The sequence below is a fragment of the Gekko japonicus genome, unplaced genomic scaffold (assembly GCF_001447785.1).
Source record: "Gekko japonicus isolate JY-2015 unplaced genomic scaffold, Gekko_japonicus_V1.1 scaffold478, whole genome shotgun sequence".
NCBI lineage: Eukaryota > Metazoa > Chordata > Lepidosauria > Squamata > Gekkonidae > Gekko > Gekko japonicus.
The window spans coordinates 668,666-685,198 of NW_015173689.1; the positions used below are offsets into that span (position 1 = coordinate 668,666).

The following is a 16,533-nucleotide window of genomic DNA, read 5'->3' on the forward strand; positions in this document are numbered from 1 at the left end:
CATTGCCTTTTCCAACAGAGATATAGGTCCTTTCCGCACTTGGATCTCATCCCTGGTTTTATCAGAGTTCAAATCGGGACACGATACCTTGCATTTATCCCTGGTTATAACAGCATCCATTTATCCCGGGACAAGTGTGGGGCAAAACCGGGGTGATCTTAATGTAATGTGGAAACAAACAATACCCCGAGATAATTACAGGGGTGAACTTGAGTGTAGGATAGAATGTAAGTTTGGGGACAAGGCTGAACCAGGATTTAAGGTCTAGTGCGGAAAGGACCAAAGTGGAGCTGCCTCAGTAGATGGGACAGCTCCCAGCCTATCACAAAGGCCTTTCCCATTGCAAGATGTCAGCAACAGACACTGAGCATACGTGGTTCATGGCACTCCCTTTAACAAGGCCCAGAAGGATGCTGATGGGGAGACACCCAGCTTCTCTCCCCAGTCTGTGCTGGAGAGGCAGAGAAACAGGAGGGAGAACCTGCTCCATTCTCATATCTGAAGCCTCCCTGGCTAATGTAGTACCAGGAGATGGGGTGATGAAACTCTGGCCTTGCACATGCTCACAAAAAGCATCTTAGTGTCAATGTCCAGAGCCCCATTGTTCCATTCATACAGTCATTCTTCCTGCATTCCAGATCTCAGTGTAAATCTGTCTGGAATATAATTATTATGAAGGTACCAGATAAAAGGACATCAGTTTATGTGAATGTGCGCAAACCTTTGCATGTGCTCACCAATAGACACAGGCCAAATTAGTGGGAATAGCTCTTCTCTAGTACAAGACAATGCATCCTCCTGGACTGAACCAAGACCTAGGTTTCTTGTCTCATTACCAATGCTGATTTCTCCATGCCTACTACCCCTCTGCATATCACACCTAACCCTATCAAGCCTGCTATTGTCATTTACCTGTTATGGTCATTTCAGCATCTGAAATCACTCTACTGTCCAAGATATAAACATAGATGGACTCCCATTCTAGCTGTATCTGAAGAAGTGAGCAGTGACTCATGGAAGCTCATACCCTACCACTAATTTTGTTAGTCTTTAAGGTGCTACTGGACTCTTGCTCTTTTCTACTGCTACAAACAGACTAGCATGGCTGCCCATCTTGATCTATCTACATTTCAGAAATTTTGCAACATTTGTTTTGTTTTGAACAAAGTAATCTTGATAACAAAGCCGATTTTAATAAGAATGGTTTCATTTTCCTTCCCTTTCAACAAGCCGCACTAAAGCTTATCTGCTGGACTCATTTTTAGTTTTGTTGGGATAGATATATTTAAGAAAACGTATTGCTACCAGAATAAGAAAAGCAGAAAAGAACCATGTCAAAATTACATGAAAATTACCTTACAGCCACTCTTACGCCTACCTCAGACTGATTAACTAGAAGTTCAGACCATTTCTGCCACTGAGGACACTTGTCTCTGTCATCAAATGTTGTTTCATTAGATGTCCAGCAGCACTGCTCGTGGCTATACCAGAATGCAGATAAACAGACTCCTTCCTTTAGATCTGTCATCCAGTCCACAGCTAGATCTATAACTCCAGCTAATGTGCCTGGCAGGGAGGAGAAGAGAAAAGACTCTGACAGAAAATATACAATTAAGGGAAATGGCAGATATTTGAATGAGGATTGAATCAGAGCCATTCAAAACATGTCCTCACAAAAGCACCCTGTAAAGATGGGTCAGTCGTTGAACAAGGAACACTCTGTTCTATGTTGAGTCACCCAGTGGTGGCCAAAGAACATCTTCTGTTTCTCTCTGAAAGCATCAGCAGTTTGCCGAGCCATGCAATTGTCTCGTAGTTGTAGGAGAAGAGCATGTGTTCTCGTTAGAATACATATTAGTGAGTTAGAAAGGATCTGGGCAAAGAGAAGATAGGAAGTGTTCTTTCTTACCTTCTCGTCCGCATTACTGTGCAATGTTTCTTTTAAAACACCATCTGCTTTTATTGGCCCGTTGCTGTGAATTTCTAAACAACAGGTTCCCCCTAATCACACACAAGCAAACATATTCAGTCTAGACAAGAACATGTTTGTGACACAAGCAAACATATTCTTGGCTAGACTGTTCCATGTGCCAATAAAATCAATGAGGCAGTGGTGGGGCTACTGAAAATAGGTTTAGTTCCAGCATTACTAATAAACAAATGAGCATTACTAATAAACAATATACATACCCCATTCTTAAACTATAGAATGATTAGTGAGGGATTCAAAGTCTACTGAAATTGTGTGAACTAGGGTGTATATACCTCCTTAATGTACTTGTACATATTGGCAAGCCAAGCCAGCCTGGTGGTTGGTGGTTTTTTAAAAATCCTTACCATGCTTTAAAAATTTTTCTCACTGTTTGACAGTTTTCCCCGTTTCAACAGTACAGCACAACAGCAGCACCCAGTGGTGACTGTTTGCAACTGAGAAGATAATTATCGGGACATTGAAATAATACCTTTATTAGGATCAGTCAAAACCAAAAATTTAGTAAGTATTTCAAGCTGTAGTTGTGCAATGGTTTACAAAATATATTGTCCTACATTTAAATCAGCACCATACAACATGCTGTTTCTGCACATCTTCCAAACTTCAGGAGTGATTGTGAAAGAACAAATATTTGCAGCAAGACAAGGAAGGCATGGAAGTTCTGCTCTGTGAGCGGAGCTCCCTTTGCAGTTATTTCAATCCAACACCATGATGTCAACTGTCCTCTGATTAATGCCTGTCGAGACAGTTGCACTTAAAATATCTGAACATAAGAACATAAGAGACGCCAATGTTGGATCAGGCCAAAGGCCCATCCAGCCCAGCACTCTGTATCACACAGTGGCCAGAAATACCAGGTGCCATCAGGAGGTCCACCAGTGGGGCCAGGACATTTGAAGCCCTCCCACTGTTGACCCCCCCCCCCGCAAGCACCAAGAAGATAGAGCATCCCTTGACCCAAAGCCCCTATCTATATTTTGTGGCTAATAGCCACTGATGGACCTCTGCTCCATATGCTTATCTAATTCCCTTTTGAAGCCGTCCATGCTTGTAGCCGCCACCACTTCCTGTGGCAGTGAATTCCAAGTGTTAATCACTCTTTGGGTGAAGAAGTACTTCCTTTTATCCGTTCTAACCCGACTGCTCAGCAATTTCATGGAGTGCCCACGAGTTCTTGTATTGTGAGAAAGGGAGAAAAGTACCTCTTTCTCTACCTGCTCTTTCCCATGCATAATCTTATAAACCTCAATCATGTCACCCCTCAGTCGTCGTTTCTCCAAGCTAAAGAGCCCTAAGCGCTTTAACCTTTCCTCGTAGGGAAAGAGGGAAAGTGTTCCAACCCTTTTATCATTCGAGTTGCCCTTTTCTGCACTACTATGTGCTAAAAAAGACCCTCAGGATGGTGGGGTTTTGGGGGGGGGATTTCCTCATAGCTTGGATCTTGTAAAATTTAGGTTGAAATCTTGTGCATCTATAGCTGAGCATAAGCCCTACTGAGTACACTGGTACTTACCTCCAAGTAAGCATGCACTTACTTCTAACTACATGCCCCCAGCACATAGAAAATAGGCTTCACTAGCCTTAAATGATAGGATCGATATTCAGGACGACAACTTTACAAATAAAATATCAGAAACTAAAAACAGGTTTGTTCTATGTTACATATTGCAAGAAGCATCATAAATATATAATGTCTGTTCTGTGGGGATTTCTGCTTTTTTATGTCCTGCAGTTTTAGCAAAAATAGTTTATTTCTAAAGTACGCTGGCATACTGTAGAGTAGTAGCCATAATAGGTGTTAGTGTGTGTGTGTGGGGGGGTGAAGATTAAAATTGTTGGATGCTTTAAAAATTCACTGTTTTGCTGTAGTGAGAGCAGAAGATAGTCCATTGCATCAACTATATAAAACTAGCCTGATACTTTAAGTTCCGTAAATCCTGTTATAATACCAGTATTTATGTTCCGTAAATCCAGTTATAATACTGATGATGTGAAATTTGAAATGTGACATTTGTTGTAGGAATTCTAATGGAGAAGACTGAAGTGTAAGAAATGAAGTGAGACATGCATACTTTCCCCCCCTCTACTGAAGGACCTGTCTCTAGACCACATTGGTGGTTCTGCCCTCAGGTGCTAGGATCACCAGGCTGCTTGATGAGCTCACTCTGGAGCAGGCCACATAGAACTGTCCATTTAAGAAGCAGTCATCTGTTCAGTCCACTCCTGCTACCTTCCATGAAAGTGATGGCCTCTCTATTTGTGTCCCTGGATTGTTTTGCTCATATGGAGACTGTGTTGTTCTCAGCACCTCAGGGTGATCTTGTTGGTACTTGGCCTGTGCAGCTCAGTGCACTGCAGAAGTACTATGTGCAAATGTCTTTGCCATATTCCTAACTTGCCTCCTCCTTGTGGCATTCGTGTATCTGGCTCAATGTTTGCCAGGAGCTTTCTTGGGGGCTGTAAGAGGTGAGAGGTGTGAGGGGGAGTTGGTGTGAGCAAGTGGTGGACATTTCTTCAGGTTCATGAGGGAGGCATGTATCAAAATCAGGAATGGCCTGATTCTCCTAGAAATGGCTCCTAGAAATGTCCTTTACTATCTCCCCATAAACATTCATACCCTGGCCCTGCTCCTACAACTCATAGACACTGGCCTGTCTGGTGTTGGGGGGGATTGTATTTAAAGGCATCAGGGAGGCTGGGCCAGCAGCAGTGCTAAGGCAATCCTGCTGAGCAAATCTCCCTGGCACCTGTAAGCATCCCACCTACTCTACTACACCTGACAGGCAGCTGCCTGTTCAGTGTAGGACGGGGAGGGGGGAGGAGTATTAGAAGCTACTGTGGAGGCAGGGCTGGCAGGATCACTAAGGCATTACTGCTGGGGCAGGCTCCCTCATGGCTTTAAGCACCCTGCAACCACTGCTGCACCTGACAGACAACCGTCTGTTAGATGTAGGAGGTGGGGGGAGTGTGTTGGAAGCCATCAGAGGGGCTGGGCCAGCAGTATCGCTAAGGTGATCCTGCTGGGGTGGTGTTCCTGATGGGTTAAAGTACCCTGGCCCTGCTCCTAGACCTGACAGACACCCGCCTGTCTAGTGTTGGGGGCAGATTGTATTTAAAGGCATCAGGGAGGCTGGGCCAGCAGCAGTGCTAAGGCAATCCTGCTGAGCAAACCTCTCCGGCGGCTGTAAGCACCCCACCTCCTCTCCTACACCTGACAGGCAGCTGCCTGTCCAGTGTAGGAGGGGGAGGGGGAGGAGTATTAGAAGCCACAGTGGAAGCGGGGCCAGCAGGATCACTAAGGCGTTACTGCTGGGGCGGGCTCCCTCATGGCTTTAAGCACCCTGCAACCGCTGCTGCACCTGACAGACAACCACCTGTTAGGTGTAGGAGGTGGGGGAGTGTGTTGGAAGCCATCCCACCTCCTCTGCTACACCTGACAGGCAGCTGCCTGTCCAGTGCGGGAGGGGGAGGATTATTAGAAGCCACTGTGGAGGTGGGGCTGCACCTGACAGACAACTGACTGTTAGGTGTAGGAGGTGGGGGGAGCGTGTTGGAAGCCATCAGAGAGGCTGGACCAGCAGCATTACTGCACCTCACAGATGGTTGTTGGCCATTCCTGATTTCCTCAACTGTCGTTAGCTGTCTGCAGTCTCCTGTAACTGTTGTTTTTTTACCTCAGAACACTGAGCTCTGCAGCTGACCAATCAGAGAGTGGGGGGTGCAAGGAGGCAGCAGCCTGGCAGCTACATAGAAATCAATGGGGGAAGCACATTTTACCCCTTTTGACCCCTTAGGGGGTCGAACTTCTAAAAATCCCTTTTTAGTGAGCACCTACATCATGGTAGGAGCACTCTCCCTGAATTTCATGTTTCTAGGTCCAGCGGTTTGGCCTGGGCATTGATTTTATGATAAGGGGACTTTCTTTTATATATATAGATGGATAAAGCATAAGGTAGAACACAAGTTTCTTAGAGTCATTTTGAATGTTTAGGTGAACATCTGTTGTAGAATCCATGGGGAGGAAACACATCAAAATCTCTTTGCGTGTCACAGTTTCCAGCCGTCCTGCTATTGAGGGAGACCTCCAGCCAGCAACCCCTCTCTTCCCGCTGCTACTGGGAGTAATGATGGGGGGAAATTTTTTTAAATTGCTGTTGAGGTGGTGGCAGGATGTCACTTCCAGGGAAAACCCAGAAGTGACATCAGTCCTCTCTGTGAATTGCTAGAAACCATTATGGTTTTACAATGCCTGCCAACCCTACTACATCTAGAAAATGTACATGCCATGGAGAAATCTAAATAATGCCCCATGTGCATTCTAGGTTTCAGTCATCCGGAGGACTTTACTACGAGCAGGTCTGTGCAACTGAAATTGCTCTCTGTTCATTTTAAGGCATTATCCCATTTCCTCTTAGAATTGTTAGTATCTAACAGTAAGCTTCACTTTCTTAAAAACAGATATTTCATTTTACCTCTTAGGAGTAAATAAATGTAAATAAATAACAATAATTATGAAAAAAGGTGTTGGACGTAAAGGATGGTGCAGTATCTCTTTGCAGTAAGCACACCAAGACGGAAAGATCTCTTTTACTCTTGTCTGTTTTTCTCTTGTCTGTTCTGCTGCTATCTCTTTGTTACCTAGATTGCTGTTCTTAAAAAATGCCTACCTTTCGGCTGCCTTTTCTCATGCACGTTCTCTCTGTGTCGCCCCGAACTTCAAGAGGGCAACATGTACTGTAGTGAGAGATTCCCTCCCGCTTCCCATCAGAGAACCTGCACTGGCACTTTCAAAGGCTCTGCATTTACAAAATGTTCAGCAACAGAGTCATCTGGATTTATCTTATTAAAGGGTGATTTACAACCCTTAATTCTGATAATACAAAAGAATATCTGGTATTTTTGGCCACTATGTGACAGAATGTTGGACTGGATGGGCCATTGGCCTGATCCAACATTGGCTTCTCTTATGTTCTTGTGTTTTAATAAGGGGGTGAAATATGGTTCTTTGAGTGTAACCAGAAACCAGACAGGACACCAGCAGAAACTTTTATCTTTCATTGAGATACAAAGTTATGTTTCTTTAATGAGCTAGACAGCTAGTAGAATCATACTACTACTGCTACATTGAGTAGCAGTCTTTCCAGCAGCAATGATACAAGAGCGAAAGTCCAGAGGAGTGTAAATATCCCACCTCCAGTTTCACATGCTCTTCCTGATGTGCTGTGTTCTTCTGTATGGTATCATGTGTTCTGGCTTCTTCACTCTTACCCTATATGCTAGCTCAGCTGTCAATTCCCTGAGTGACCAATCAGAATGGTCAAACAATTGGTCTAACTGATCTGAGCTGAATCTAGATCTTCAGCTGTCAAACTGACATTTGAGCTATAGATGGCTGTCAACCAATTACCTTGACAGTTCCTAGCTGCTAATTATCACATATAAAGGCAACTACCTACAAGTGCTTGTTAGGTAAAGCACTTCATGACTTGGATAACAATCCGGAAAGTACTTACAGAATGACAATTCCAAGGTAAATGCAAACACATACTGGGGACTCACTTTTGTGACAAGTCCACCCTCCAAAGCAGTTATTTTCTCCAGGGGGAGAGAGAGATCTCTTGTCTGGAGTTGTGATACCAGGTGATCTTCAGGCTCCACCTGCAGGTTGACTACTCTAGGCCTGGCAGCGCCCTCTGGGTGACTTGATGACACCTGACTGGCATGACTTAACTAGGCCTGGCTGCTTGCTCCTGTTCACCAGCAGCAGCCCCCCCAGGACAGCTAGTGTGACGTAGCAGTTAGCACTTCAGAGCAGGGTCTGCCAGACACAGGTTCTTGCTCGGGAAGCTGAGTGGGTGATTTTGGACCAGTCACAGACTTTCAGCCTAACCTACCTCATAGGGTTGTTGTGCAGATCAAAAGGCGGCGAGGAGAATAATGTAAGCTGCTTTGGTCTCCAGTGTGGAGAAAGACTATACTTTTCCTCCTGGGGAACGATTGCGGCCAATCTCCAGGTGAGAGGTGGAGATCACTCAGAATTACAACTGCTCTCCAGATGGCAGAGATCAGTTCCCCTGGAGAAAATGGTAGACTCTGAGTCATTATATTCTGCTGAGGTGACAGCCAGTGTGATGTAGCAGTTAGCGCTTCAGAGCAGGGACTGCCAGACCCAGGTTCTTCCTGTGAAAACTGATTGGGTGATTTCAGACCACTCACAGACTTTCAGCCTAACATACCTCACAGGGTTGTTGTGCAGATTGAAGGGGGTGAAAAGAATGATGTGAGCTGCTTTGGTCCCCAATGCGGAGAGAGACTGTATTTTTCCTAGGTAGAGGCTGCAGGGAGGGGGGAGAAGAGGGAAAGCTGAAGTCAGAGGGGCAGATAAAAGTAGGTTGTCGGTTGGCTTGGAAGGAGATAGAGTTGCCAACTACAGGTTGGGAAATTCCTGCAGATTCCAGGGGTGGAGCCTGGAAAAGGTGGGGTTTGAGGAAGGGTGGGACCTCAGACAGGTACAATGCCATAGACTCCACCCTCCAAACTAGCCATTTCCTCCTTGGGAACAATTGTTGCTAGTCTCCTGGTGAGGGCTGGAGATCACTCAGAATTACAACTGCTCTCCAGATGGCAGAAATCAGTTCCCCTGGAGAAAACAGTGGACTCTGTGTCATTATATCCTGCTGAGGTTGCCACAGCACCCAGAGCCTCTTTCTAGAGCTCGTTGTATTTATTTCTACAATGGGCCTTATTCCTAGTATGAAATATTTGTGCTGCAATCCTAAGAATGAACTTAAAAGCATAAAAGAACATAAGAAAAGCTGTACTGGATCAGGCCAATGGCCCATCCAGTCCAACACTCTGTGTCACACAGTGGCCAAAACCCAGGTGTCATCAGGAGGTCCACCTGTGGGGCCAGAACTCCAGAAGCCCTCCCACTGTGGTCCCCCAAGCACCAAGAATACAGAGCATCTCTGCCTCAGACAAAGTGTTTCATTTTACCTTGTGGCTAATAGCCATTGATGGACCTCTGCTCCATATGTTTATCCAGTCCCCTCTTGAAGCTGTCTATGCTTGTAGCTGCCACCACTTCCTGCGGCAGTGAATTCCACATGTTAATGACTCTTTGGGTGAAGAAGTATTTCCTTTTAATTGTTTTAAACCTACTGCTCATCAATTTCATTGAGTGCCCATGAGTTCTTGTATTGTGAGAAAGGGAGGAAATAATTTTGTAAACCTCTATCATGTCACCCCTCAGTCATTGTTTCTCTAAGCTAAAGAGCCCTAACTTCTTTAACTTTTTGTCATGGGGAAAGTGTTCCATCCCCTAATCATTTTAGTTGCCCTTTTTTGTACCTTTCCCAATACTATAATATCTTTTTGTGTGTGTTCAGTGACCAAAACTGTACACAGTATTCCGTATGAGGCCACTCCATAGATTTATACGGGGGCATTATGATACTGGCTGATTTGTTTTCAGTTCCCTTCCTAATAATCTGCAGCATAGTGTCGGCCTTTTTTATTGCAGTTGCACACTGTCTCGACATTTTCATTGAGTTATCTACTACGACTCTAAGATCTCTCTCCAGGTCAGTTATTGCCAGTTCAGACCCCATCAACATGTATTTATGGTTGGGACTTTTGGCTCCAATGTGCATTACTTAACAATTGCCCATGTTGAACCTCATTTTCTATGTTAACGCCCACTCGTTCAGCCTCAGCAGATCCCTCTAGAGTGCCTCACAGTCCTTCCTGATTTTCACCCCCCTGAACAACTTAGTGTCATCTGCAAACTTAGCCACTTCACTGCTTACTCCCAACTCCAAATCATTAATGAACATGTTAAAAAGCACCGGACCTAGTACCCAGCCCTGTAGTACCCCACTGCTTACCACCTTCCACTGTGAAAACTGCCCATTTATAGTCACTCTCTGTTTCCTGTGAATTAACCAGTTTGGTGTAATGGTTAAGTGCGTGGACTCTTATCTGGGAGAGCCAGGTTTCATTCCCCACTCCCCCACTCGCAGCTGCTGGATGATCTTGGCCAAGCCATAGTTCTGTCAGAGGTGTTCTTGAAAAAGAGCAGTTTCTGTCAGAGCTCTTTCAGTCCCACCTACCTCGCAGGGAGTCTGTTGTGGGGAGGGGAAGAGAAAGAAGTTTGTAAGCCGCTCTGAGACTCCGAGTGAAGGGCAGGGTATAAATCCAATCTCTTCTTCTCTTCTTCCTCCTCTTCTTCTTTTTAATTTACAAGTGGACTTGTCCTCTTATCCCATGACTGCTGAGTTTACTTAGAAGCCTTTGATGAGGAACTTTATCAAAAGCTTTCTGGAAGTCTATGTAAATAGTATCTATTGGGTCACCCTTGTTCACATGCTTTTTCACCCCCTCCAAGAACTCTAAAAGGTTAGTGAGATAAGATCTTCCTTTACAGAATCCATGCTGATTGTTAATAGCTTTTGTTATCAATATGCTTACTAATTCTGTCTTTAATAATGGACACCACCAAATTACTCGGTATCAATTTTAGACTGACCAGCCTGTGATTTCCCGGAACTCCTCTAGAACCTTTTTTTTTTTTTTTTGAAAGATTGGGGTTATATTAACTACCTTTCAGTTCTCAGGAATGGAGGCAGATTTTAGTGATAGATTGCATATTTTTGTCAGGAGATCCACAAGTTCACATTTGAGTTCTTTCAGAACTCTTGTATGTATGACATCTGGTCCTGGTGATTTGTCAGTTTCTAATTTGTTCATCAGTCATAGGCCCTCCATTCTTGACACCTCAGTTTGACTCAGGTCTTTCAACACCACTCCTGTAACTGGCGGTTCTGGAGTGGACAAGCACCTCCCATCTTCGGACAGTGAAGACAGAGGCAAAAAAAGCATTCAGCTTCTCAGCCATTTTCCTATCATCCTTTAGTAATCCTTTTACCCCTTGGTCATCAAAGGGTCCCACTGCCTCCCTGGCTGGTTTCCTGCTACTTATGTATTGGAAGAAATTTTTATTTTGGGGCTTTATGTTTTTTGCAATATATTCCTCATAGTCTCTTTTTGCCTGTCTGACCACCAACTTGCATTTCATTTGCCAAAGCCTGTGGTCCTTTTTATTTACTTCATTTGAACTAGTCTTTCACCACTTGAAGGAATCCTTCTTAACTTTTACTGCTTCCATTACATTCCATACTACATTCCATGCAGGCTTTTTAGATCATCTTATGTTATTTTGCCACCAATGGATTGACCCCAGATCCTGCTGGATTACTCCTATTTTACAAAGATATCACCTCCCTATGGAACCCTGGGTGATAACCATACTATTAGCTGATGAGGACCCTGAAACGACTCGCTTGGTGGCAAAATATCTTTCAATAGTGCTATTTTTAAAGCGGCTTTGAAATGTTATGAGTACCTTTTGTATACAATTTTAAAATTTTAAAACTAATTTCCATAATATCATGGGATTTTATAGAATTCATTGAAGTTTATAAAATGTGGTCTGATGTTACTGATTGAGAGCATGTTTACTAGCTTTTATTGTAAAGGCGTTCTGTCTAAATTTCTTGTAATTTTATGTAATGCATTTTATATTTGTTGTTTGCATGTTTGGCTTAAGACCTCGGGTCAATGAAGCTAATAAATGAAATGGAAATGCAGGCTTTTTAAAATACCTATTTGTACCTTTCCTAACCTGTCGTATACATTTTATCTGAGCTTCTAGGATTGTAGTTTTAAATAGTCTCCAAACTCCCTGAAGGGATTTGACCCTTCATACCTTTCCTTTCAGTTAAATGTAGTTGTGTTGGTCTTTTGGGGCAGTTCCCTTTTTACATAAATGTTAAACTTAATAGCATTATGGTCACTGTTCCCAACCGGTGCTATCACATTTACATCTCTCACCAGGTCTTGGGCATTATTTAGGACTAAGTTCAGGATTGCCTCTCCCCTGGTAGGTTCAGTGACCATCTGCTCCATGGCACAGTCATTGAGAGTATCTAGAAACCCAATCTCTTTCTCCTGATTTGAACACATATTGACCCAATCAATATGTGGGTAGTTTAAAATCACCTATTACAACATAATTATTTCATCTAGCTGCTTTCCTTAATTCTTTTGCTGTTTTTAAATCATCCTCTAACCTTTGATCTGGTGGGTGGTAACCAACTCCCAGAGTTAAGCTTCCTTTTGGGCACACTATTTCCATCCATAGTGTTTCTGTAAATTAATCTATTTCTTTTATATTCTCAGTATTACTGGACCATATATCTTCTCTGACATACAAAGCCACTCCACCAGGCTTCCCAAGTACTTACCGTGATTCGGGGGGGACGAAGATGTCTTCGCAGGATCATTCCTGCAGGGACAACAGACGTGCCGCACCATGCCGTCGCCAGGAAGTGACGCCGGGCGACACTCTGGCAATGGGGCTGAAAACTCGATGGTACCATCGAGTTTTCAGCCCCATTGCCAGAGCGTCACCCAGTGTCATTTCCTGGCGATGGCATGGTGCGTTACAAGGAGAAATGTTCCGGCTGGGGAGCATGTGTCCCTCGCCGGATTGCGGTAAGTACTTGGCAACCCTACACTCCACTTCCGACCCTTCCCTCTCTATCCTAATATAATTTATATCCAGGAATCACTGTATCCTACTGATTATCCTCATCCCACCAAGTTTCTGAAATGCCCACAGTGTCTGTGTTCTCCTCTGACACTAAGCATTCAAATTCCCCCCTTTATCTCAAGTGCTTCTAACATTTGTATATAAACATCTATAACAAACATCTATAATTTCCCAGACACATTAGGCCTGCAACCTTCCTCCTGTGGCCTCTAGACCTTGTCAGGCAGCCAATATTGTTTGCCACCCTCTTAGTGGCCAGTCTTAATCCATTTCCCTCTCGAACAGTAACAGTTCCCCTTCATCTCTTAGAGATGAGCCATCCTGAACCAGAGCTTCTAACATTTGTATATAAACATCTATAACAAACATCTATAATTTCCCAGACACATTAGGCCTGCAACCTTCCTCCTGTGGCCTCTAGACCTTGTCAGGCAGCCAATATTGTTTGCCACCCTCTTAGTGGCCAGTCTTAATCCATTTCCCTCTCGAACAGTAACAGTTCCCCTTCATCTCTTAGAGATGAGCCATCCTGAACCAGAGACATTCCATCTTCTGTTGGCTTCCCCCCAAGAATTAGTTTAAGAACTGTTCTGCCAGTGCCACCTTTTTGATTTTAAGCACCAGCAGCCTGGTTCCTTCTCAGGACAAGTGGAGGCCATCTCTTTTGTACATGTCCTGCTTGTTCCAAAAAGCATCCCGGTGCCTAACAAACTTAAATCCTTCTTCCCTACCCCATCGTCTCATCCATGTATTGAGACTCCTAACTTGTGCCTGTCTAGCTGGTCCTGCGCTTGGAACAAGCAGCACTTCTGAGAAGGCTACCTTGGAGGTCCTGACCTTGAATCTCCTGCTTAGCAGCCTAAATTTGCATATTAGAATGTAAATCCTACTGAAATTAATGGCACTTACTTTCACATAAATGATGAATAGGATAGAGTAGTGGTGGTGCCTTCTATATGAGAAACTACCTTACACAAATTTAAAGAATCTGTACACTTGGGAGGAGCATTAATTAGATCTAACGATCAAATTTACTGTACCAGTGTTAAGGACCTGCTAGTGGTAGCTTCATTGTGCCTTATACTCTAGCAGTTACCAGCAGTTAATATTTGTGCATGCTGAAGACAGGTAACAGAGAGGCAGAAATCATAAAAGAAACTAATCTGAAGTAAGCAAACATTCTAAGAAGCCTCTCTTCCACCCCCATTTTTTACTTTTAACTACTTTTAAAATACAACTTGACCCACAACTGACTCACAGACAACCTCCGGAGGCATCTGGATCGGGGTGGGATGGCAGTGCTGTCGTTGTTGGACCTGTCGGAGGCGTTCGACACGGTCTACAATCAGCTACTGATCCACCGCCTCGCCGACATGGGGGTACAGGGGTTTGCCTTGCAATGGCTTGTCTCCTTTCTCCACGGTCGGGGACAAAGGGTGGCACTTAGGGATCAGATGTCCCGAAGGCACCCGCTTATTTGCGGAGTGCCCCAAGGGGCAGTGCTCTCCCCAATGTTATTCAACATCTACATGCGCCCCCTTACACAGGCTTGGGTGTCACCAATATGCGGATGACACCCAGATGTATCTGTTGTTGGGCAGCCAGTCCAACTCTACCCCGGACGATCTGGACTGGGCACTGGAAAACGTGGCTTAGACTGAGTTGACTGAAACTGAATCCAATGAAGTTGGAGGTCCTGTGCCTGAGTCGGAGTGGACCGGGGGTAGGGATCCTATTGCCAGCCTTCGATGGGGCATCATTGGTGCCAGCGCTGAGGGTCAGGAGTCTGGGAGTGCTCCTGGATGCCGCCTTAACAATGGAGGCTCAGGAAGCAGCCACTGCCAAGGCTGATTACCATCTTCGGCTGATTAGGCAGCTGGTTCCCTTCCTCGAACGCAATGACCTGGCAACAGTGATCCACGCAATGGTCATGTTGAGATTAGACTACTGCAATGCTCTCTACATGGGGCTGCCCTTGTCGCAACTCTGGAAGCTGCAGGTGGTGCAAAATGTGGCGGCCGGGCTGCTGATGGGCAACCCTATGTGGGATCCAGCCTTTGCTGAAGGCATTGCACTGGCTGCCTATAGCATACCGGATTTGCTTCAAGGTGCTGGTTTTGACTTTTAAAGCCCTATGTGGCCGGGGGCCTGCCTACCTGAAGGACCGCCTTTCCCCACATGTCCCCCAGAGAGCACTGAGGTCAGGGTCACAAAATCGTTTGGCCCTCCCTGGACTGAAAGATGCCAGACTGGCCTCTACCAGGGTGAGGGCCTTTTCAGTGGTGGCTCCACACTGGTGGAATGAGCTCCCGAAGGACATCGTGGCCCTGCGGGACCTTTTACAGTTCTGCAGGGCCTGTAAAATGGAGCTCTTCCACCAGGCCTTCGATTAGGAGCCGCCACTAATAACAGCAATTATATTAGTAACATCAACTAACATTAACTGAACTGGAGAATACGAGCTAACTATACCAGATGCTGATGGGGGCCATTTTTTGGGAACATCGATCATGGTCACCAAGTTGTTATTGTCACCAGCACTTTATTTTCATTTTATTCTATTTAATTGTTGAGCTATGCTTGTCATGTTTGTGTTTTAATGTGTTTTTAACCCTTATTGTAAGCCACCCTGAGCCTGCCTGTGGTGGGGAGAGCGGGATAAAAATGGAATAAAATAAATAAATAAATAAAGGCAGTCTATAGACTGAAGAGATAGGAAATTGAAATAATTCCCGTTTCATCCTCTGGAGCACAAGTGCAGCCAGTCTCCAAACTGGACAATGTGTAACCAGATGAAAAGAATTATCCAAGAAACGAAGAAATCGTGCATTTAAGTCTGGTTACATTTTGATTCTGATCCCACCTGGCCCAATGCTCTCTGGACAGAAAGGCTCGGATTACTGCTGTCTGACTTCAGCCAAGAAGGGTAATATTTGGCAACCTTAAAGCAATGTAACACTGTGTAGTTAGAACCTTAAAATGTAGCTTCTTTGTTCTATTTCTCTCTGTTATGCCCTTTTTGAAATATTCCTGCACTCTTTAATAAATATCTTTTGATTATACTTGGGTGTTCTGTGCTTCAAGCACTTCAATCTAATTTCAGCACCTTAAACTTTAAGAGTCCACCCACCAGGTTAATTGTAGCAGAAACTCATTCTGCAAGTAGCCTACCTTGTAGGATTTACTTTCTTAATTCCCAGTAGGGTTAGAAGCTTGCCCCTTGGCTTCTGACTCTGTGGGTGCGTTCAGACGGGGGATTTACAACGGTATAGGTGCCGGTTCCAACCGGTGTACTTACCGGTGTTCACACGGCGAACATCTGCCTCCCATCCCTAACCGTTGTAAAGGCCTTTAAACCGTTGTACTCCGCCACTAGGTCCCCAAGTGGTGGTATCCTGAGTACAACGATTGCAATTGCTGTACCCCTCCGTCTGATCGCTCTCCACCGGTTTCTAGCCACTTCCGTTCGGAAGCCTGAGGCTTCCGATTTCCCCCCGCCATTTTTTTTAACTGAGCGATGTGCGCTTGGGCGAAGCTTCGCCCTGAGCGGTTTTTTTTTTAAAAAAAGCCCTTAGTGTAGCGTTTTGGAGGAGTCCGGGACTTCAGGGAGGCCAGTTTGGTCTTTAAACTTTAAAGGTAAGTCCTTACCTTTAAATGTAATATGGGATGTTTTGAGCATGCACAAAGATCGCCATTCTGTGAATGGCTGCCTATGCGCATGCTCAAACTGAGTTTAAAAAAAAAGCCGATGCCCGCAGCGTGTGAGCGGGCATACAGCGATGGGATCCGCAAAATGGAGGTAAGTGTGATCGCGTTTCAGCCGGCATAAACTGCACCGGTTCCAACTGGTACAGTTTATGCCAGCTGAAATGCCGTGTCTGAACGCACCCTGTGGGTAATTCAAGGGGTTGGTGGCAGACTACTGGAA

At 44.8% G+C, this 16,533-nt stretch overlaps 1 protein-coding gene across 1 annotated transcript in view; it reads right to left on the minus strand.

The window, feature by feature from the left end:
• CLCN4 (chloride channel, voltage-sensitive 4) overlaps nucleotides 1-16,533 on the minus strand; it is a 62,551-nt gene that overhangs the window by 32,458 nt on the left and 13,560 nt on the right. Inside the window, exon 4 of the mRNA XM_015423136.1 lies at nucleotides 1,379-1,566. Within this exon, the coding sequence (XP_015278622.1) occupies nucleotides 1,379-1,566 (188 nt within the window). The remainder of the gene's footprint in view (nucleotides 1-1,378; nucleotides 1,567-16,533) is intronic.